Source organism: Hibiscus syriacus, unplaced genomic scaffold (assembly GCF_006381635.1).
Source record: "Hibiscus syriacus cultivar Baekdansim isolate YM2019G1 unplaced genomic scaffold, ASM638163v2 tig00111366_pilon, whole genome shotgun sequence".
Lineage (NCBI taxonomy): Eukaryota > Viridiplantae > Streptophyta > Magnoliopsida > Malvales > Malvaceae > Hibiscus > Hibiscus syriacus.
The window spans coordinates 1,866,598-1,890,387 of record NW_024063071.1 but is presented as its reverse complement, the minus strand read 5'-3'; the positions used below and the strand labels follow the sequence as shown (position 1 = coordinate 1,890,387).

The 23,790-nt window shown below is 34.2% G+C and overlaps 2 protein-coding genes across 2 annotated transcripts; both read left to right on the top strand.

The window, feature by feature from the left end:
- Window positions 1-9,566: 9,566 nt before the first annotated feature.
- On the top strand, window positions 9,567-13,805 carry LOC120159478 (cysteine-rich receptor-like protein kinase 42). The gene is made up of 6 exons (XM_039170072.1): window positions 9,567-10,350; window positions 11,698-11,808; window positions 11,930-12,280; window positions 12,759-12,996; window positions 13,126-13,267; window positions 13,377-13,805. Exons 1-6 carry the CDS (start codon window positions 9,573-9,575, stop codon window positions 13,671-13,673), a joined length of 1,917 nt encoding a protein of 638 aa, XP_039026003.1. The 5' UTR covers window positions 9,567-9,572; the 3' UTR covers window positions 13,674-13,805.
- Window positions 13,806-19,261: 5,456 nt separating this feature from the next.
- Window positions 19,262-23,274, top strand: LOC120159477 (cysteine-rich receptor-like protein kinase 42). The gene is made up of 6 exons (XM_039170071.1): window positions 19,262-20,178; window positions 20,842-20,952; window positions 21,068-21,418; window positions 21,886-22,123; window positions 22,249-22,390; window positions 22,646-23,274. Exons 1-6 carry the CDS (start codon window positions 19,401-19,403, stop codon window positions 22,979-22,981), a joined length of 1,956 nt encoding a protein of 651 aa, XP_039026002.1. The 5' UTR covers window positions 19,262-19,400; the 3' UTR covers window positions 22,982-23,274.
- The last annotated feature ends 516 nt before the right edge of the window (window positions 23,275-23,790 follow it).

Sequence of the window (23,790 nt, the reverse complement as noted above, 5' to 3'; positions counted from 1 at the left end):
AATGCCCTTGAGAGGTAAAATAGTTCGAGTTGACCCTGAGAAAGTACTTTGAGGATTCGTACTTAACTCGATTAAGTACGTATTTGATTGTTAAGATCCTGTCTTAGTGTAGGAAAATTCCTGATATTCTGTTGGTAAAAATCTGAGAAGGCACTTGACCCGAAAATATATGAGTTACGAGTAAATACCTGAAGAACAATTTATCAGGGTGCTATTTTATCAGAATTGTTCAAAGGGACTGAAATAGATGATAAATTGGAATTAAATAATAAGACAGGATGAAATGAAATGATTGAAATACATTGGATCTGTAGAATGACCATAATACCCCTCTAATGGAAATAACCCAAGAATATCACCAAGCTCAGGAATGATTGGATATCCTCGAGCTCTGTAATGAATGGAATAAAATTGAAAACCAAAATAACCAAAATACCCTTATGGTCTATACTAAGTAAATGTCTTGGATTAATTAAGGAATCCAAATAAGCATAGGTATTGGACTACCTTTAGAAGTTATGGAATAACTTAAGTGAGCCGATCAACCGTAATGATATGTCAGTACCTGAATGACATAGGTATCAGTTGAATGTATGTTCGTCTTCTCAAGTGTGGTTCGATGATAATTTTGAAAGTACTCAGCTCAACTCAACTCTAGATCGCATTCAATACTAAGAATTGGACGTTTGTTCGACATATCAACCACGAAGACCAAATTGAATGGAACAGAAGTACAACATGTATCTAAAATTCAGGAACGTTTGAATTACTCTAAAAAAATCCCGAAGTAACTGTAATGGACTTGAATGCTAAATGAACTAAGTAACCTCCAGGACTAAGGATTAAGTAAGTGATTTAGATGAGTCTGGAAACGTAAGTGAACATACATGATGTAATGTTCTTATGGATCTTGAACTACAAATCAAGCACGTCAGTATTTTATGATATAGTGGAAGCGTGAACATGAAATAAAGACATTGGAAGATTTATTCAGCGATGATTCTGAAGATTATATATGTACTAGAATTTGTGGTATTAAAGTGTAAATACCCTGTAAGGACAATGAATTGACCAATCGATAAGCATTAATTCTGGGACATATTCATATGAAGTTGTTTGATAATGAAATCAATCGACATAGATTGTAAATGTTCTGAGTCTTCATTTCTTTCTTATCAACTCAAGTCTCATTCTGAATAATTGATAATTCCGTCAGTTATTGAACTCTTCAAATAATGATTCTAAATTACGATATTCTATCGGTATACTGAAAATCCGTATTTCTCTACCTGCTAAGATTATACAGTACCTCTGAATAATATCTGTAAACTCTGGTGTGTTCCCTAATCACATGAATATTTTATATGATTTATGATTTGAATTCTATTATGATACCTGAGATGGATTCTGATCTGATACTTGACCTGAACTATGATTTGATTTTTGATATATCCGTTTACGGATGGAACATGTTTTATTGGGGGTATAGTTGGAGGAAGAATACTTGCAGGTTCCTCGACTTTGTGCTGAGAGCCTTACTGTTCGTGACGGGGAAGAATACTTGCAGGTTCCTCGGCTTTGTACTGATAGCCTTACTGTTCGTGACGGGGAAGAATACTTGCAGGTTCCTCGGCTTTGTGCTGAGAGCCTTACTGTTTGTGACGGGGTTGATTACTTGCAGGTTCATTGGCTTTGTGCTCAGGGCCTTACTGTTCGTGACGGGGTTGTATGGTTATGGAGAACCTACACATTTTGTTCGTGACAGATGGGGAAATTACTATGGTTTTTGAATAAAAAAAATATGTTTTAAAAGATCGATATCTTTTCACTGGTTTTGAGGGAACACACTAGATAACCTATTCTGATCTCCTGAACTCAATCATCCGAAATATTTCTCTGAAATGAAAGCTCATTGTCCGTTACCCTGAAATATCTGTAGGATCTTCGCTCAGCAAAAAGATCTGTAGATGTCTGAACCGACAAGGAAATATATGTTTATTTGTATCTGCATGTTCTTCAGCATCATTTGGTAGTTCTGTATTACTGAGCTTTCCGAAGCTCACTCTATTACTCACCATTACAGGTTAAAAAGATTAAACCAGTGCATCTATCGTCAGCAGTAAGGGAGTTCTTCCTCTGCTGTTTGCAGAGTCGGTACATACGATTAGGGGGCATGTAATTGTATTTTGTTTTATATATAAGTCTAAAAATGTGTTTTATTTTTGCATGCTGATAAATGATTTTATAAGTTACATGTTTTAATAAAAATTTAAAATTTTCTGCCATTTTTACAGTGGGTCACTCCGGTGGCCCTAATGTGACACTCCAGATCGGATCGGGTTACCCGTATCAGTCTGGGGGTTACATTTAGTGGTAACAGAGCTAAGGTTTGAGTCAAAAATTTTCAAGATAGACCGACCGGTCGAATTTCAAAGTATGTCTGATTAATACTTGTCCCTAGACTGCAATCGTACCTCTCTGAGCCGAAACTCAAGGGTTGAATCCCTATCTGTAACGAGTAAACCGAAGTTTCTATCCGTTAAGGCTATACTTGTACAAAAAGGAATACCAGTAACATCTGTTTAAATGTTGTAAAGTACCTCACGAGCCATATGAGAGTTAATTATCCAAGAAATGTTAACCCGACTCCGGAAATGAAATTGGGGATGTTATTGCTCTATGAGCCTATTCTCATGACAAAGATTGAATTGATTACTCAAGGGAATTTTCGTTCGGATTCTTTTATTGAAATGAGAGATAGTTCTGATAAGAATGTATACTCAATTAGCTAAGGATTAGTGGAGGATCCGTATTTCTATAAGAGCTACATGAAAGATATGAAAGAACTGATGGAAGTTTCATTTATGTAATTATTTTACATGAATGAATTTCGAGGACGAAATTCTTTTAAGGAGGAGAGAATTGTAACACCCCAATTTAGGGGCTAAATTTAAGAAATTATAAAAGATGAATTTAATTGGTATTTTTGGAAGAAATTGAGGATTTAATTGTAAAATCGTAAAGTTGGAAGACCATTTTAGAAAGTACATGAAATTCAGTGGCTAAACTCATGATTAACCATTTTCCTTTTTGAGAGAATTATAAGTTCTCTCCCCTGTGCACAGGTTCAGCAGAAAAAAATTTCCAGTTTTCCCTCTCCAACAACCATCCTTTCAACTCCGATCTACTTGCCGTCTAACCTCCGATCGATGAACCGAAACCACCATCGTGTTCGTTATTGACCGAGGAACAAAACCCCTCAAACCTTTCATCGTGAATCGTCACCGTTCGTCATTAATTTCAGTCGGAAGTATCGTCGATAATAACTCGATTTCAGTTGTTTTTCGTCGATTCACGACGATCGGGTCATCCGTTTACGACACCTCCCGCACCATCGTATTCCTTGCATCGTTCCGAGTCCACCGGTGTTCTCCGTTTCTCCGTCGTCGCCGGCGCGTGGATGGGTAAAACCGTCAAAGTTTCTGACGTTTTGGAATCGAGCTCTCCGTTGTTCAAAATTATGAATCGAGCTTTGTAAGTGCCTCAAAATCGCTTAAAATAATTTTTAGGAATTTTTCCGGGAATTTTCCGACACCGTAGAACTGTTCACGCACCACACGCGCCACCCCCCGAGAGTGGGCATCGTTTGGGTGATAATTTAGTAATTAATTTATGTTTGGGTATTATTTGTGTAAAATTCAGGTGTTATATTGGTAAATATTTGCAGAATGTGGCTAATTTGGTAATTAATTTCTTTTAGGGTGATATTTGTGTAAAATGGTCGAATGTTGACTGTTCATGCGTTGACCGGCGTTGACCGGACATTAAACGACCTTTGACTTTGACTGAGTATACCTATCCTGACATTTTTCGACGTTCTAAATCCGATTCCGCAGTCTGTTTTTTGAAATTCAGACCCGAAGGCCTCAAAATTGCCAGTCAAACCCGTTGACATTGATTTTGACCAAAAATTCCAAATATTCGAATAGTCATATTTTATGCTTTCAACGTCCTGAATCCGAATACGAAGTCCGTTTCACCAAATTCGAACTCGGTAAGCTATTTTTCACTGATTTATCATCCGATTCGATCCGTTTTTCATAATTAAGCTCCATTTTTGATATAATTTATGTTGATATGTATCTGAGGAATTATTGGAAGTTGAATTAAAGATCAAAGGCGTTCGAATGGAATTTTTATGGTCGATCAATATTGCACAAAAATCGAGGTAATACTTTACTACTTCTTTATGCTTTATGGAACATGTTGATATTGGTAAATGCATGAATAAGATAATGTTGGTCACTTTTGTGGAGTTGAATAATTTCTCACTCGATCTGAATACGGTAAAAAGGTTCAGTAATTGATTATGGTTCAGATGACTTTTATAAGAATTTGAGGGATTATTAGAATATAATTACAAGTTATGTGCTTAGTGATAAAGAAATCAACCTGGATCTGTAACTTATAATTTATTTCATCAAAGGTTAAATGTTAAAGGTACTTGGATGGGAGAATACTCCGATAGGGTAAAATTACAAAAATACCCTTATGTTGTAGGATGACAAGAATTGTCCCTGGAAGTTGTTTAATAACTCTGAAAGGACATGTTGATCTGATATAATTACAGATGTGCATAAGAAATGATAGTTTTGTTTAGAAAATTTGGATAACTGGTTTTTAACGCCAAAAAGGGTTTGTGCAAGATGCTAGAAGTTTGTTAAGGAATAATTTCAAGATCAGAGAATGTTCGGGAAAGCAATTGACCATAGGATCTTTAAATTATAATTATTTTCGTTAAGAGCTAATATCGAAATTATTTGGTTAAGAAATTACTAAAATGCCCTTGAGAGGTAAAATAGTTCGAGTTAACCCTGAACGAGAAAGTACTTTGAGGATTTGTACTTAACTCTATTAAGTACGTATTTGATTGTTAAGATCCTAACTTAGTGTAGGAAAATTCCTGATATTCCGTTGGTAAAAATCTAAGAAGGCACTTGACCCAAAAATATCTTAGTTATGAGTAAATACCTTAAGAACAATTTATCAGGGTGCTATTTTATCAGAATTGTTCAAAGGGACTGAAATAGATGATAAATTGGAATTAAATAATAAGACAGGATGGAAGGAAATAATTGAAATACATCGGATCTGTAGAATGACCAGAATACCCCTGTAATGGAAATAACCCAAGAATATCACCAAGCTCAGGAATGATTGGATATCCTCGAGTTCTGTAATGAATGGAATAAAACTAAACACCAAAATGACCAAAATACCCTTATGGTCTATACTAAGTAAATGTCTTGGATTAATTAAGGAATCCAAATAAGCATAGGTATTGGACTACCTTTAGAAGTTATGGAATAACTTAAGTGAGCTGATCAACCGTAATGATATGTCAGTACCTGAACGACATAGGTATCAGTTGAATGTGTGTTCGTCTTCTCAAGTGTGGTTCGATGATAATTTTGAAAGTACTCAACTCAACTCCAGATCACATTCAATACTAAGAATTGGACATTTGTTCGACAAATCAACCACAAAGACCAAATTGAATGGATCGGAAGTACAACATGTATCTAAAATTCAGGAACGTTTGAATTACTCTAGAAAATCCCGAAGTAACTGTTATGGACTTGAATGCTAAATGAACTAAGTAACCTCTAGGACTAAGGATTAAGTAAGTGATTTGGATGAGTCTGGAAACGTAAGTGAACATACATGATGTAATGTTCTTATGGATCTTGAACTACAAATCAAGTACGTCAACATTTCATGATATAGTGGAAGCGTGAACATAAAATAAAGACATTGGAATATTTATTCAACGATGATTCCGAAGATTATATATGTACTAGAATTTGTGGTATTAAAGTGTAAATACCCTGTAAGGACAATGAATTGACCAGTCGATAAACATTAATTCTGGGAGATATTCATCTGAAGTTGTTTGATAATGAAATCAATCGACATAGATTGTAAATGTCCTGAGTCTTCATTTCTTTCTTATCAACTCAAGTCTCATTCTGAATAATTGATAATTCCGTTAGTTATTGAACTCTTCAAATAATGATTCTAAATTCCGATATTCTATCGGTATACTGAAGATCCGTATTTATCTAAGATTATACAGTACCTCTGAATAATATCTGTAAACTCTGGTGTGTTCCCTAATCACACGAATATTTTATATGATTTATGATTTGAATTCTGTTATGATACCTGACATGGATTCTGATCTGATACTTGACCTGAACTATGATTTGATTTTTGATATATCCGTTTACGGATGGAACATGTTTTATTGGGGGTATAGTTGGAGGAAGAATACTTGCAGGTTCCTCGGCTTTGTGCTGAGAGCCTTACTGTTCGTGACGGGGAAGAATACTTGCAGGTTCCTCGGCTTTGTGCTGAGAGCCTTACTGTTCGTAACGGGGTTGATTACTTGCAGGTTCCTTGGCTTTGTGCTCAGGGCCTTACTGTTCGTGACAAGGTTGTATGGTTATGGAGAACCTACATATTTTGTTCGTGACAGATGGGGAAATTACTATGGTTTTTGAATAGAAAAAATATGTTTTAAAAGATCGATATCTTTTCACTGGTTTTGAGGGAACACACTAGATAACCTATTCTGATCTCCTGAACTCAGTTATCCGAAATATTTCTCTTAAATGAAAGCTCATTGTCCGTTACCCTGAAATATCTGTGGGATCTTCGCTCAGCATAAAGATCTGTAGATGTCTGAACCGACAAGGAAATATATGTTTACTTGTATCTGCATGTTCTTCAGCATCATTTGGTAGTTTTGTATTACTGAGCTTTCTGAAGCTCACTCTATTACTCACCATTGCAGGTTAAAATGATTAAACCAGTGCATCTATCGTCATCAGTAAGGGAGTTCTTCGTGTGCTGTTTGCAGAGTACGGTATAAACGATTAGGGGGCATGTAATTGTATTTTGTTTTATATATGAGTATGAAAATGTGTTTTATTTCTGCATACTGATAAATGATTTTATAAGTTACATGTTTTAATAAAAGTTTTAAATTTTCTGCCATTTTTGCAGTGGGTCGCTCCGGTAGCCCTAATGTGACACTCCAGATCGGATCGGGTTACCCGCATCGGTCTGGGGGGTTACATTTAGAGCGGTTTCGGCCGGTTCACTAATAGCGGTTCAACTGGTGTAGATTGAACCGGACTAGGCAGCAGTTCCCGGTTGAACCGGCCGGTCCGGTCCGATTTTCAAAACAATGGATGTTTCTTTCTCCCCACATATCGAGGAGAGAAAGAAAATGAGAGAAAAAAAGAAGAAGCTTTTTATAAAGGATTAAAATGACATCGTTTTAGTCTAAGTTTAATTTTTTTTAAAGATTTAAAATGACTTCATTTTAACGTTGACTGTAATGTCATAACATCGTTAATTATTTAACGGTGGAGTAACATAAACAGGAGCAATTCCAAAGTTGAGTAGTAAATTAAAAATCTTTAAACTTCAATGACCAAAATAGAACCAAGTAGTAGTTGAGTGATGAGTGGTGTAGTTTACCCATTGTTTAATTTCTGTTGTTTGTAAATAACGGCAGTTTGAATCTACGCTAGACCATAACTTTGATTTATAGCTTATTTATTTTATTTCTTTTCACACTATTGTTGGACAATTACAAAAGTAATTGAAGTTGGGGCAGTTGCTTTCTTGCTTTAGGACCCCATTTTCTTTTTCTTTAATTCAAAATTTAGACTTCTTATTTTATTTTAATTACTTCAAACAAAATCATCTTAATTTTTAACTTTTTTTCGTCTCTTTTAATATTTACAATTTTTTTTATTTTTTTTCAAATACATTAATTAACGAAAAAATAACAAACATGTTAAGTTGATATTAATTATTTAATATTTTCTTTACATTTTATATTTTAAAATATTTACATAAAATGACAAGATAATTAACAGCAGTATTAACCCCAAAAAAAACGTGAGTTTAAAAGACTTGTTATTTTTACTTGTTCTATCAACTGATTCAATCAACAAATAAAAATAATAATAAAAAACTAAAAATAAATAAAATTTTAAAAATGAATCTAACATTTTCAAAGTTGAAAATATCTTTAAAAGAAAAAGAAATGTGGCGCCCTCAAAATATGTTTCACCGACTATTGAATTTAGATAGACGGGGTGGACCGATATTAAAGTAATGGATAAACTACATATTTAGTATCTAAATTATTACTTTTGTTTCTTTTTAATACTTAAAGTTTATTTTTTTTCAAAATCATACATAGAGTTTAGTGTAAATTTTAATTTGGTACCATATTTTTAAAACTTAACGACACCAATGATGGGGAATTTACATTACAAGACTCATGAAATATCGAAAAAGGGAAAATAATTCCATGTCATTGTTGCCGCTAAGTTTTTAACGGCGGATTGTAAATTGAAACTTAAATTAAACATTACATATAATTTTTAAAAATAAAATTTAGGTATTAAAAAGAAATAAAAGTGATAGTTTAGATACTAAAATTATAGTTTACTCTAAAATACTAGAGTGTCACATTTTGTTATACCTGCGGAATTTCGCCGTCTTTTTTTTGTGGTGTACACATTATGAGGAGGTATTCCGAGCCCCAACAAAAACTATATTTATATTTTTTACATTTAAAAATATTTTATTTTATTAAAACTTTATTCCACGTTAAATCAATTTAAATTTAAAATTTATTTAATTTTAATTAATCGAACTCAAGTCAATATTGTATTTTTATAATTATCTCATACATTCGAAATTGAAAAATATCTTTTGTTATACATTCCAATGCAAGCAACAAAATTATAAGAAGGAAAGCAAGAAAATGGATATATTAACGATATGGAGGGCAAAGAGTTCTTCAAATGGATTGTAAGTAACCAAAAAATAGAAAAGAATGCATTCGATAAATAATAATTTTTGAGTCGAATCTAAAATAAGTTGAATTATCAAGTGAGTTGAATTTGATTATCAAGTGAGTTGAATTTGATTATCTGAATGCTTCACTCAAAAATAGTGACCAAAATAGAAATAACAGAATATATGAATGACTAAATAGGTAGTTAACCTTAGAAGTTAATACGGAAAAAAATCAAAGTCATGGATAAGTTTAAAATAATCATCAAACTCAGATACTAAAATATTACTTTATCCTCTTTCTTAAAAAAAATCAAATTCATTTTGAATGAGCATTCATCCTCTTTCATTGTTTTCAATTCCAAGTCTTCGTTTCAGTTCAACATTAAACCATTTTGAGCTTGGTCTCAATTAGACTACATTTTCTACTGCTTAAAAGAGACGACACAAGCGAAGGAAATTTCATTTCATTAGTGCACAATTTTCATCTATGATCTTCTTTTCAGCGCACTGATCTCAGCCAAAAATGGTGAAATTTAGCCTCCCTGAGGTTAACACCAACTTTACCGAGGGAGTCCAAGCCAGCTTTAAACCCCACAATCTTCCTTGTTCTTCGTCTCTTTCAGTCCCATTCAACAAAAACTAAGTTCAAAACTAGGGGGAAAAAGAAGGAAAATTGAAGGCTAAACATGAAATCTATGGATTTTTCAGCATTCAAACAATCACACAGGAGATCGGTTTCCTTGTTTATCCTTTCTTTGTTCGTTTCCACCTCTTTCTCTGATCCAAGAATCACAAACGCAGGGCTTTTCTGCGACGATTCCCAGGCGCCAAACGGGACGAGCTACGTTCCGGATTTCGCTGAAGTGATGAAGCAGTTGTCAGATCAGATCAACAATACTCTCTTTGCTTCATATCATCTCAACTCTACGCCTCCAATGTATGGATTGGCTCAATGCCATGGAGATTTGGATCAAACGGATTGCGCCCTTTGCTATGCCGAGGCAAGGACTCGAATCCCGCGTTGCCTCCCTCGCCCGGCTCGAATCTTCCTCGACGGCTGCTTCTTGCGTTACGATTATTACCGGGATTTTTTTCACGAATCCGTTTCGTCAACTTTCGATACCGTTAATTGCAGTTCCAATAATGTAACAATGGTCGGTCAAGATAACAACAGCAGGATGATTTTGTTTGGTAGAAACGTTGATCATGCGGTCGGGAATGTAACGAGTATTGCTTTGAGAAGAAATGGATTTGGGGCGGTCGGGGTGGATGGAGTGTATGCATTGGCGCAGTGTTGGGAGAGTCTTACGCCGGCGGAGTGTCGGCAGTGCCTGCAGAAGGCGGCAGAGACGGTGAGAGGATGCGTGCCCAAGGAGGAAGGGAGAGCTTTGAATGCTGGGTGCTATTTGAGGTACTCCACAGGTAGGTTCTATAATGAAGGGGCCGATTCTGATGGTCACAATGGTAAGTCTTTTGCCTTATGTTTTTCTTTTTTCAAGACGCTGAGCTTGAGTTTAATGTAGAAATGGACTGAATTTATGTAGAAATTATCATGCTTGAGTGTTGGATATGTGCTTGATACGAGTATCTGCAACATTTTTTCCTGGATTTCTATGTAATTTTTAGACTTTTTTTTGGCTGGTCTAGAGTAGATTCTGCAATTCATTTTAGCTTATTTTGTTGGATTTAGCTTTTTAATGTATTCTGTTGATATCTGGTTGGTTGCTGGATTTTCTGCTGGAACCACTGGGATTGTTGGGTGGTTTTGTTTGAGTTTGTAATAGAGACATAGCTATCGTTTTCTAACAACCATCGATGAAGGAATTTCAGAGTAAAACTTATTATACGTTTCCGATATAAGAAAATAGGGGAGAGTAAAACTCGACTAGATTTGAAAATTTGATTTTTTTAATTTTGAGTTATTTGAGTCAACCGGAATCATCGAGTCAGTTTTCGAGTTCGAGTCAAGTTGAAATTTAAAAATTTCAAGTCACTCGAAAAATAAAAATTTTACTCGCGTATTTTGACATTTTGCAATTTGATCATTTATTTCTTCAATTTATCCTTCATTTTAAGTCTATTTTTATCAAATTTGAATCACATGTGCATAAACCATCATAGAACACCTATGTGTTTTCAATTACTTTTTTTTATAACAAATTTTTTTTTGTCAATTTAGTCACTCAACTTTGCATAATTTCCTTATTTTTTTCAATTCATCCTTCATTTTAAGTATGTTTTTTACCAAATTCAAACCACATGCTCTCCTACTATTATAGAATACCCATGTAACTTCAATTATTAATTTGAGTTATAAATATGATTCATCAACTCGAACTTTTTGACTCGACTCGATCTAATGCTCACACCTATAAGAAAATCGTATGATTTTGTCATTCAAAAATGTGCTGCGGTAGGGGAAGCGTGGTCCTTATCTACGAGGGGCTAGTTTTGAGGGGAAAAACAATTTTACTTCAACTAGTGTCTTTTTGTTATTATTATTATTATTAGTCTAGGTGAATACAAAGGGTATTATATATTGAAATACTCTCAACCATTTGACATTTAGTTTTTAATGATGCTCGAACTCGAAACGAAATAACAATATTTCCTTAACCGCTGAGGTCACTTGATTCCTTTCCTTTCCCTAGTGGGGCACATTTTCTTAAAGAAGGAAACCGTAAAAATTGTCTTTACCTCCAAAGCAAATAATAGCTCATAGCAGGTGCAGTTCGGCAGTCGAGACGACTAATATGAAATTTCTTTTCACTTACTCGTTGAATTACAATGTATTCTTTTTCTATTTTCCAGGGCTCTCAGTTGGGGTCATTATAGCAATTGTCTCAGCATCATCTGCACTCCTAACACTCGCTGTTGTAGCAGCTTATGCTATAAATGCAAGATTATCAAAGAGGAAAAGAGGTACAAAATCCCAAAGTTAACCTTCAAAAAATTGCACTGAAAATTATATATCAATGATGTTCATATCCAATCTTATGCATTAGTCCTCTGTTCTATATTAACCATCAAATTCTTTTCCCAGAGCTCGAAAATCTTCGCCGGATTTCGAAAAGGTTCGACAAATCGGGTTTGATGTTCAAGTATGAAACTCTTGAGAAAGCAACAGATTGTTTCAGTCCTTCAAGGAAATTAGGACAAGGAGGAGCTGGTTCAGTGTTCATGGGGGTTCTTCCTGATGGAAAAACTGTAGCTGTAAAGAGATTGATATATAATACGAGGCAATGGGTCGACGACTTCTTTAATGAAGTAAATTTGATCAGCAGAATTGAACACAAGAATCTGGTGAAGCTTCTTGGTGCTAGCATTGAGGGCCCTGAGAGTCTCCTGGTTTATGAATATGTGCCCAACAAGAGCCTTGATCAGTTCATTTATGGTAATGTTTTTGTCTTTAATCAATCCGCCTTCATTTTTTTTCTCCTTTTTTGACAGATTTAGATTGATTTTTAAAACTTTGAAGCTGTTGTTGGTGGCAACATTGTGAAGTTCTCCATTCCCAGAGCTTAAATTACAGTCATAGATGTGTTTTCGATCATCGTGTTGTGACCACTGTTTAAATCTCCCTGCCTCATTCTAAGATTCGAGGGATTTAGAGCTTTGTCAAATTAACATAAACATAATCTTGCAGCTCAAGTAATCCTTCTATGTGTTACTTATATGGACATGGGTATATGATATGACCCTCCTAATACATGGATGAACTTCAAAAGATTGAACATGCCTATGTCAAACACATATCGTATTCCACACTCAAATTCACACTCATGTCTAATTATATGAGAAAAAAATGAAAAATCAGAGCAACACTAGATTATTTTAGTTTCAAATGTAGATGATTTAGTTTCCAAATGCAGATGAGGAGAAAGCAAAACTTCTAAACTGGAAGCAGAGATTCGATATCATCGGAGGAACAGCGGAGGGTCTAGCTCATCTTCATGGAGAAGGTTCTCACGTAAGGATAATCCACAGGGATATTAAGTGCAGCAATGTTCTTTTAGATGAGAATCTCGATCCAAAAATTGCAGATTTTGGGCTTGTTCGAAGTCTAGATACCGAGAAGAGTCATCTTAGTACCGGGATAGCTGGAACACTGTAAGTTTACAAAAGATTTATCTAGTATTACATAGGACACTGGTTGAAAGCTTGATCATGAGAAACACATTTAGTAATGGATCCAATAGATTGTTAGACATTTAGTCATGGTTTGAGATTTTCGTGCAGAGGATACATGGCTCCCGAGTACCTTGTTCGAGGACAACTTTCTGAGAAAGCTGATGTTTATAGCTTCGGAGTACTTGTTCTTGAGATTGTATGTGGTAAAAAGAATAGCTGCTTCACAAAGTCTGGTTCCCTTCTACAAAAAGTAAGCTCCCAATGTTTTCTACACTCAAATCTGAACTTTTCAATAAAATGTTTTGTATTATTACTTTTTGCTGTTCTTAGATCATTAACTTTGAGGTTTTCAACCTCAGGTTTGGACACTTTACAAATCAAATGCCTTGGCTGAAGCTGTTGACCCTTGCATTAGGGATGAAATGTCGGCAAAAGAGGCCCCCGGTGTGCTCCAAGTTGGGCTATTATGCACACAAGCTTCAGTTCTCCTAAGACCATCAATGGCACAAGTGGTTCAGATGTTAACCGTTAAAGATTACGAAATTCCGATGCCGAACCAGCCGCCTTTTTTAAATGCTAATGTGCTTGGAACAGCAACTTTTTCCATGAACTTGCAGGGTTCTGGTACTTCCTCCGAATCTTCCAGGTCTCAGTAATTAAGATTGTTCAACAAGAGCACAATTATCATTCCACGGAAGCGAGATTATAACGACCGATATTCGAGTCTCTTACGCATCACTGCACGTAACCGTAAGTTTTGGGAGATCTATGAATGTCCAAAGATGACAATACCTTTGATGTAAGTACGCTAGAAGACAACCATATCCCGATGAATGCGGCGATTTGAGCAAAAATTTTGGAAGGTCAGAGGCCAATATGTACTTGGTCTAAATATGATCTAAAAAAATGTACTTAGTCGATTATTTTAGTTTTTGTTTAAATTTAATTATAAATATTTATAATATTGTAATACTATTTGATTCCAATTTAAATAATTTTTTATAATCATATTTTTCATATATTTTTTTCATGTGATATACATATACATACAAAGTTATTTGAGTCACTATTCAAGTTATTCGAGATGTATTTTATAACTAGATCTAAACTTGAATTTTTTTTGATTGAGTCTATTAAATTATAACTCGAAGTCAATTCAAATCGAATTTTTCAAGTCAAGTTGAAAAAAAATAATTTTTTGAGTCGAGTTGAATTTTTCTAACCCTTACCCTTTAGAGATAATCCATGGCGTTATGCAAGTCATGCCATAGATAACCATTCCTCGAAGATCTCGTTCGAGTTATTTTTTAAAGTCATCCACCCTATCTTCTCCAATGTCATTGTTGGACCATCTTGTTTAAACCCAAGGCTCGATGATGAAAAACATATTGTCACGCCCTCATAACTTCAAGCCCAAAACTATCGGAATATAAGGGTTAAGGTCTGACGGGTCGTGCGACCTTAGACGTTTCTCGGTTTTCTCTCCGACTAAGTAAGCTTTACTCAAGCCTAGTGAGCATACAAACTCACAAAGGTTGGAACCAAGCCCTCAAGGCTTCTATGATTGCAGAAGCTTTAACACCAACGTGGCTACTCCAAGCCACCAAGATCGGACTATCGTGTAGAAGTGCAAACACAAGTGTGACTACTCCTGGCCACCGAGATAGGCAACAACACAAAGAGAACAAAGAACTAAGAACTCTGAAAGTATATAGTAGATGTCTCAGAGCTTTATTACTCTCCAAAGAGAATAATGAATGATTGAGTGATTACAAATGAGGATGAGAGCTCTCTATTTATAGTTGAGCTCCCTCTCAATCAATGGCTAAGATCGTTTTACATCAACAGCTAGGATTGGATCTTACCTAACATCAAATCCCTTAAATCAAGAAAATCCCACAGATTATCATTCTAGAATCTTCCAAGGAACGGGCCAGGTCTGATGGTTCTGGACAAGTCCAACACTCTGTAGTATTCTCTTACAAAAATCTGCGCACACATGTCTCGGTCCGAATCCACGAGCCTTGACAAAATTGCCCCCATCGCACATGTAACACCCTCGTCGCTTCTTTCGGACGCCTCCGAATTTATCCTTTACGGACTTGTAAGCATTCTCCAAGAACTGGGCTAAGTCTGGTGGTTTTGACAAGCCCAATATTCTATTTTGAACCTCATTGTCGGACACTTGCATCAATGTCTCGGACCCAAGTTCATAGCACGTGACAATATACAATTGAGAAGCAAAGGCCAATAGAAAGGGGGTTAAGGAGTCAATATTTTTGCTTTGGAGGTTCAGGCTGACTGTTAAAACCTTAACCAGTAGGTAAAGGAAAATCCAGCCATGGTCTCAATGGCTTGAGTGGTCGACTCTGACTTTGGGTATTGAAATGATCTGAAGACCAACCATCACCTGCCCTTTTGTCGGAAGGTGGAGCCGTGATCAACATTTAGGGGTGAGTTATGAGTGTCAAATTTTTTTAAATTATTCGAGTTGATGAGTCCTCTTTTATAATTTAAATTTTATTTGAAATTTTTTCGAGTCGAGTTTATAAAATTTGAGCCGAATCGAGTTGTTCGAGTTTCTGTTTAAATCAAACTGTAAATATTTATAATATTATGATATTGTTTTATTCTAATTTAAACGGTTTTCTATAACCATATGCAATACAAATATATTTCTTCTTATTTTTCATATATAATGTACATATATCATATATGGTTGAGAGACTTTACTCGAACTTGAAAATCAATACACTAATTATTAAAAATTTGCGAGTTATTATTTGAATTTTACTTTATAACTCGACTCGAATTTAAAATTTATTCAAGTCGAGTTAATTTAAGTTGAGTTCTTTCAAGTCGAGTCGAATTTGACTCACCTCCATCAACATCCCAACACGATGTTTCTTTCTCCCCACATATAGAGGAGAGAAATAACAAGAAGAAGAAAGAAAATGAGAAAAAAAGAAGAAGCTTTTTATAAAGGATTAAAATGACATCGTTTTAGTTTAAGTTTAATTTTTTTAAAGATTTAAAATGACATCATTTTGACGTTGGTTGTCATGTCATAACATCATTAATTATTTAACGGCGGAATGACCTAAACAAGAGCAATTCTAAAGTTGAGTAGTAAATTGAAAATCTTTAAACTTCAATGACCAAAATAGAAGCAAGAAATAGTTCAGTGATGAGTGGTAGTTTACCCAATTTTTAATTTCTGTTGTTTGTAAATAACGGCAGTTTTAATCTACGCTAGACTATAACTTTGATTTCTAGCTTATTTATTTATTTCTTTTCACACTATTGTTGGACAATTACGAAAGTAGTTTAAGTTGGGGCAGTTGCTTTCTTGCTTTAGGACCCCATTTTCTTTTTCTTAAATTCAAAATTTAGACTTCTTATTTTGTTTTAATTACTTCAAACAATATCATCTTAATTTTTAATTTTTTTTCGTCTCTTTTAATATTTACAATTTTTTTTAATTTTTTTTAAATACATTAATTAACGAAAAAATTTCAAACATGTTAAGTTGATATTAATTATTTAATATTTTCGTTAAATTTTATATTTTTAAAATATTTACAAAATTGACAAGATAATTAACAGCAGTATTAACAAAAAAAACGTGAGTTTAAAAGACTTGTTATTTTTACTTGTTCTATCAACTGATTCAATCAACAAATAAATAAACTAAAAAATAAATTAAATTTAAAAAATGAATCTAACATTTTCAAAGTTTAAAATATCTTTAAAAGAAAAAGTGGCGCCCTGAGAAATATGTTTCACCGACTATTGAATATAGAAAGACGGGGCAAATAAGGTGGTGGACCGATATTAAAGTAATGGATAAACTACATGTTTAGTATCTAAATTATTCCTTTTATTTTGTTTTAATACTTAATATTTATGTTTTTTAAAATCATGCTTAAAGTTTAATTTAAATTTTAATTTGGTACCATATTTTTAAAACTTAACGACACCGATGATGTGGAATTTACATTACAAGACCCATGAAATATCGAAAAAGGGAAAATAATTCCATGTCATTGTTTCTGCTATGTTTTTAATGACTGATACTAAATCGGAACTTAAATTAAACGTTACATATAGTTTTTAAAAAAAATAAAGTTTAAGTACTAAAAAGGAATAAAAATGATAGTTTATATACTAAAATTATAGTTTACCCTAAAATACTAGTGTCACATTTTGTTCTACCTGTGGAATTTCGCCGTCTTTTTTTGTGGTGTACACATTATGAGGAGGTATTCCGAGCCCTAAAAAAAACTATATTATGTTTTTTACATTTAAAAATATTTTAATTTATTAAAAAATTATTCCACATTAAATCAATTTAAATTTAAAAATTATTTAATTTAAATTAATCAATATTTTTATAATTATCTCATACATTCGACATTGAAAAACTAAAAAAGAATACATTCGATAAATAATAATTTTTGAGTCGAATCTAAATATAACTCGATTTATCAAGTGAGTTGAATTTGATTATACGAATGCTTCACTCAAATTAATAAGCCTAATTAAACATTTAGTTCTTCAAAGTAAAGCTCAATCAAGCTTCAAATCTTCAAATTTGGAGTCGAGATCAAATTTAATCACTCTAACTTTTAAACTTATTTTTTTATTATATATTAATAAAAGTAATAATGTCACAAAAATTGTTAATAAAATAAATTAGAGTGATTAAAACATGATCAATTTGAAAGTTGAGTAGTTAATTAAAAACTTTTAAACTTTATTGACCAAAATAAGAGTGAGAAGATAAATAAGTGACGAATGATGTAATTACCCATAAAAATGTCACATGCAACAGTTCCGTTAAGTTTAACGGTAGGATACTAAAATGAAATAAAAAATAAATATTATGCATGATTTTAAAACGAATGAAAGTTTAGGTACCAAAATGAAACAAAATTTATAATTTAAGTACTAAATATATAGTTTATCCTAAAATTAAAATCAAATAATTTCGTAAGGTATTAATCATAGTCAAATATATCGAAATTGTTTTTATGATTACATGTGACTTTCTAGAATAAAATAATTAATGCAAAATTTGTAATAAAAGCAAATGATTTTACAATTTAAATTTTATTTTTGTGTGTGAACGAAAACGTTTCCCACAAGAAACGAGAACATGGTGTTGACTTTTCCTTTCAATAAAATATAGAAATTTGTTGTATTCTTGGAACTTCCGTTAGGCTTACACACACACAAATGTTTGCTGGTGGAGCTGTTATCTGATATAGACGTAAGGATCATTTTAATATTCTATGTAATCGAGTTTCTATTTTTTAATATTACATTTATTAGTTAATTTAATTTTAAATATTATAAAAATTCTTTTTGAGAATTATTCTCTTAACTTAATTTATTTTATTTACAGTATAAGGATTTGAAAATTATTTAAGATATTTATTGTATAATATCGATAGATCAACTGTTAATGGATATTAATAATTCATTTTAAAATGATTAACAGACATAACGACTAAACCTTAAATCTTTTTATCTACGGTTCACATTTATTTTTGAACTTATATTTTTGGTCATTCGGATTATATGGCATAAACTTGAAGTATTATATGTCAAAAGGACTAAAAGTGAAAGAAATTGTCAAGTTTAGAAGTTATATGGGAAAAAGATTTCTATTCAGGGACAAAATTAAAATAATTATCCAATTGAGAGACTAGAAAGTACTTTATTCAGTTGTTCTATTCATTGAGAATACCATCGTTCATGAATTTAATAGCGTTAATGGTCTAAATATTTAAAAGTGTAACGTTATAAATAAGGAGATATTTTTAACAATCTTTTTAATTAAATAATTTAAACAATTATTTTTACTTAAAGCTAAAAAATAGTTTTTGGAAAATCTTTTCTACAGTAGTCCTTTTCAATTCGAAAAAATAGTTTTAGGACCATTTCTTTTTACAGTAGTCCTTTTCAATACGAAGTCTTCTCTGTTCCTCTGACTGTTCATTTTTGAATGCGCGTTCATCCTCTTTCATTGTTTTCAATTCTAAGTCTTCGTTTCAATTCAACATTAAACCCTTTTGTGCTTGGTCTCAATTGGACCATATTTTCATCAGCTTAAAAGAGACGACAAAAGAGAAGGAAAGTTCATTTGTGACTGGTGCACAATTTTTCTTCTATGATCTTTTTTTCAGCGCACTGATCTCAGCGGAAAACGGGGAATTTTAGCTTCCCTGAGGTTAACACCAACTGTACCGAGGGAACCCAAGTCAGCTTTAAAGACGACAATCTTCCTTGTTCTTCGTCTCTTTCAGTTCCGTTTAAAAAAAACTAAGTTCAAAACCCAGAAAAAAGCTAAAAAAAAGAAGGAAAATTGAAGGCTAAACATGAAATCTATGGAGTTTTCAGCCTTCAAACAATCACACTGGAGATGGGCTTTCTTGTTTATCTTTTCTTTGTTCGTTTCCACCTCTTTCTCTGATCCAAGGATCACAATCGCCGGGCTTTTCTGCGGCAATTCTCGGGCGCCAAACGGGACGAACTACGTTCCGGATTTCACTGAAGTGATGAAACAGTTGTCAAATCAGATCAACAATAATATCTTTGCTTCATATCATCTCAACTCTACGCCTCCAATGTATGGTTTGGCTCAGTGCCATGGAGATTTGGACCAAACGGATTGCCTCCTTTGCTATGCCGAGGCAAGGACTCGAATCCCACGTTGCCTTCCTCGCTCGGCTCGAATCTTCCTCGATGGCTGCTTCTTGCGTTACGATTATTACCTGGATTTCTTTCACGAATCCGTTTCGTCAACTTTCGATGCCGTTAATTGCAGTTCCAATAATGTAACAATGGTCGGTCAAGATAACAACAGCAGGATGATTTTGTTTGGTAGAAACGTTGACCATGCGGTCGGGAATGTAACGAGTATTGCTTTGAGAAGAAACGGATTTGGGGCGGTCGGGGTGGATGGGGTGTATGCATTGGCGCAGTGTTGGGAGAGTCTTACGCCGGCGGAGTGTCGGCAGTGCCTGCAGAAGGCGGCAGAGACGGTGAGAGGATGCGTGCCCAAGGAGGAAGGGAGAGCTTTGAATGCTGGGTGCTATTTGAGGTACTCCACAAGTAGGTTCTATAATGAAGGGGCCGATTCTGATGGTCACAATGGTAAGTCTTTTGCCTTCTGTTTTTCTTTTTTAGAGACGCTGAGCTTGATTTTAATGTAGAAATGGACTGAATTTATGTAGAAATGATCATGCTTGAGTGTTGGATATGTGCTTGATACGAGTATCTACAACATTTTTTCCTGGATTTCTATGTATTGTTTAGATTATTTTTTTGGCTGGTCTAGAGTAGATTCTGCAATTCATTTTAGCTTATTTTGTTGGATTTAGCCTTTTAATGTATTCTGTTGATATCTGGTTGGTTGCTGGACTTTCTGCTGGAACCACTGGGATTGTTGGGTGGTTTTGTTTAAGATTGTCATAGATACATAGCTGTATCAATGTAAGGATTTTTGGACTAAAAGTTCTATAAGGTATTATTCGCTTCGGATATAAGCAAGTTCGTACGGTTTTGTCATTCGAAAATGTGCTGCGGTTGCGGTAGGGGAAGCGTGATCCTTATTTATGGGGCTAGTTTTGAGGGAAAAACAATTCTACATGAACTAGTGTGGCACATTTTCATAAAGAAGGAAACTTTAAAAACTGTCTTTACCTCCAAAGCAAATAATAGCTCATAGCAGGTACAGTTTGATAGTCGAGTCGACAAGTTTGAAATTTTATTTCACTTCCTAGTTGAATTACAATGTATTCTTTTTCTATTTTCCAGGGCTCTCAATTGGAGTCATTATAGCAATTGTCTCAGCATCATCTGCATTCCTAACACTTGCTGTTGCAGCAGCTTATGCTACATATGCAAGATTATCAAAAAGGAAAAGAGGTACAAAATCTTAATCTTCAAAAAATTGCGCTGAAAAGTATATATCAATGGTGTTCATATCCAATCTTATGCATTAGTCCTCTGTTCTATATTAACCATCAAATTCTTTTCCCAGAGCTAAAAAATCTGGGCCGGATTTCGAAAAGGTTCAACAATTCAGGTTTGAAGTTCAAGTATGAAACTCTTGAGAAAGCAACAGATTATTTCAGCCCTTCGAGGAAATTAGGACAAGGAGGAGCTGGTTCAGTGTTCATGGGGATTCTTCCTGATGGAAAAACCGTAGCTGTAAAGAGATTGATATATAATACGAGGCAATGGGTCGACGACTTCTTTAATGAAGTAAATTTGATCAGCAGAATTGAACACAAGAATCTGGTAAAGCTTCTTGGTGCTAGCATTGAGGGCCCAGAAAGTCTCCTGATTTATGAATATGTGCCCAACAAGAGCCTTGATCAGTTCATTTTTGGTAATGTCTCTTTAATAAATTTGCCTTCATTTTTGTCTCCTTCCTTGATATATTTAGATTGATTTTAGAACTTTGAATCTGCTGTTGGTGGCAACATTGTGAAGTTCTCCATTTCCAGGGCTTAAGTTACAGTCATAGATGTGTTTTCGATCATCGTGTTGTGACCACTGTTTAAATCTCCCTGCCCCATTCTTAGACTCGAGGGTTTTAAAGCATTGTCAAATTAACATAAACATAATCTTGCAGCTCTAGTAATTCTACTCTGGGTTTTAAAGATTGAACATGCCTATGTCAAACACACATCGTATTCCACACTCAAATTCACACTCATGTCTAATTATATGTCTGAAACAGATAATGAGAAAAAACGAAAAACTAGAAAATGGCGGGGAACAATTTTCTGTTCCTATCTCATATGTGTAGATGATTTTAGTTTCAAATGTAGATGATTTAGTTTTCAAATGCAGATGAGGAGAAATCAAAACTTCTAAACTGGAAGCAAAGATTCGATATCATTGCCGGAACAGCTGAGGGTCTAGCGCATCTTCATGGAGAAGGTTCTCCCGTAAGGATAATCCACAGAGATATTAAGTGCAGCAATATTCTTTTAGACGAGAATCTTAATCCAAAAATTGCGGATTTTGGGCTTGTTCGATGTCTAGCTACCGAGAAGAGTCATCTTAGCACTGGGATTGCTGGAACACTGTAAGTTTACGAAAGATTTATCTGGTATTTCATACAACATTGGTTGAAATGGATCTGATAGATTGTAAGACATTACGGTTTCCATTGAAGTGTTCTTAATAACTTCGTTTGAGATTTTCGTGCAGAGGATACATGGCTCCCGAGTACCTTATTCGAGGGCAACTTTCTGAGAAAGCTGATGTTTATAGTTTTGGAGTACTTGTTCTTGAGATTGTATGTGGTAAAAAGAATAGCAGCTTCACAAAGTCCGGTTCCCTTCTACAGACAGTAAGCTCCCAATGTAACAACCCGGTTTGAGTTATCTCTCCTGTGTCACTGCACGTATCAGGATTCGTTTTTTACCCTCTCATACCTTCAATGTAAATGAATGTGGAGGTGATGAACTAATCCCTGTATGTGCGGAGATGCAAGGAAGACAACCAAAATACAATCATTACACCCAAATCTAAACTTCTCAATAAATTGTTTAGATTATTACTTTTTGGTGTTCTTAGATCATTAATTTGAGATTTTCAACCCCAGGTTTGGACACTTCACAAATCATATGCCTTGGCTGAAGCTGTTGACCCTTGCATTAGAGATGAAATGTCGGCAAAAGAGGCCCCCGGTGTGCTCCAAGTTGGGCTATTATGCACACAAGCTTCAGTTCTCTTAAGACCATCGATGGCAGAAGTGGTTCAGATGTTAACGGATAAAGATTACGAAATTCCGATGCCTAACCAGCCGCCATTTCTAAATGCTAATGTGCTTGGAACAGCAACTTCATCAGGATCTTACAGCACAGACAGTTTCATATCAAATGCTTTGAGGAAAATTCAGGGTTCCGGTACTTCCTCCGAATCTTCCAGGACTCAGTAATTCGGATGGTTCAACGAAAACACAATTATCATTCCATGGAAGCGAGATTATAATGACCGATATTCGAGTGTCTCTTTTGCATCACTGCACGTAACCGTAAGTTTCGAGAGACCTATGAATGTCCAAAGATGACAATACCTTTGAAGTAAGTACGCTAGAAGACATCCATATCCCAGTGCATCCGGTGATTTGAGCATCACATCGGATTGCCGGATATGACAGAGTTCGTATGAAGGTATAAGCTTGAATCCCAAGGATTATGTTGCAAAAATTTTGGAAGGTCAGATGCTTAAGTAATAAATATGTTAAGTTGATGTTAGTTGTTTTGTTTTTCTACTAAACTTTATATGTATTTTTTTGAATATTTCTATATGGTAAATATTTTTATTATTTTTAAATGTTTACATAAAATAATAAGATAATTGACATTAATACCAACAACACAGTACAATAAACAACACGAGTTTAAAAGATTGTTATTTTTACTTTTTATATCAACTGATTCAATCAACAAATAAATAAAAATTTAGAAACCAAAAAATAAATAAAAATTTAAAAACAAATTTAATAAGTTCAAGAGTCGAAAACATCTTTGAAAGAAAAGAAAGGTGATGCCGTGAGAAATACGTTTCACCGACTATCCAATTAAATTAATGGGGCAAATAAGCCAGATGGTGGACCGATATTAAAATAATTAAATGTCACATTTTGTTGTACCTGTGTAATTTCGCTGACCTTTTTTTTTTAACAGTTGGTAGAACATAAGGTTCTTAATCTTAAGGTCGTGGGATCGAATTTCATGGAAGACA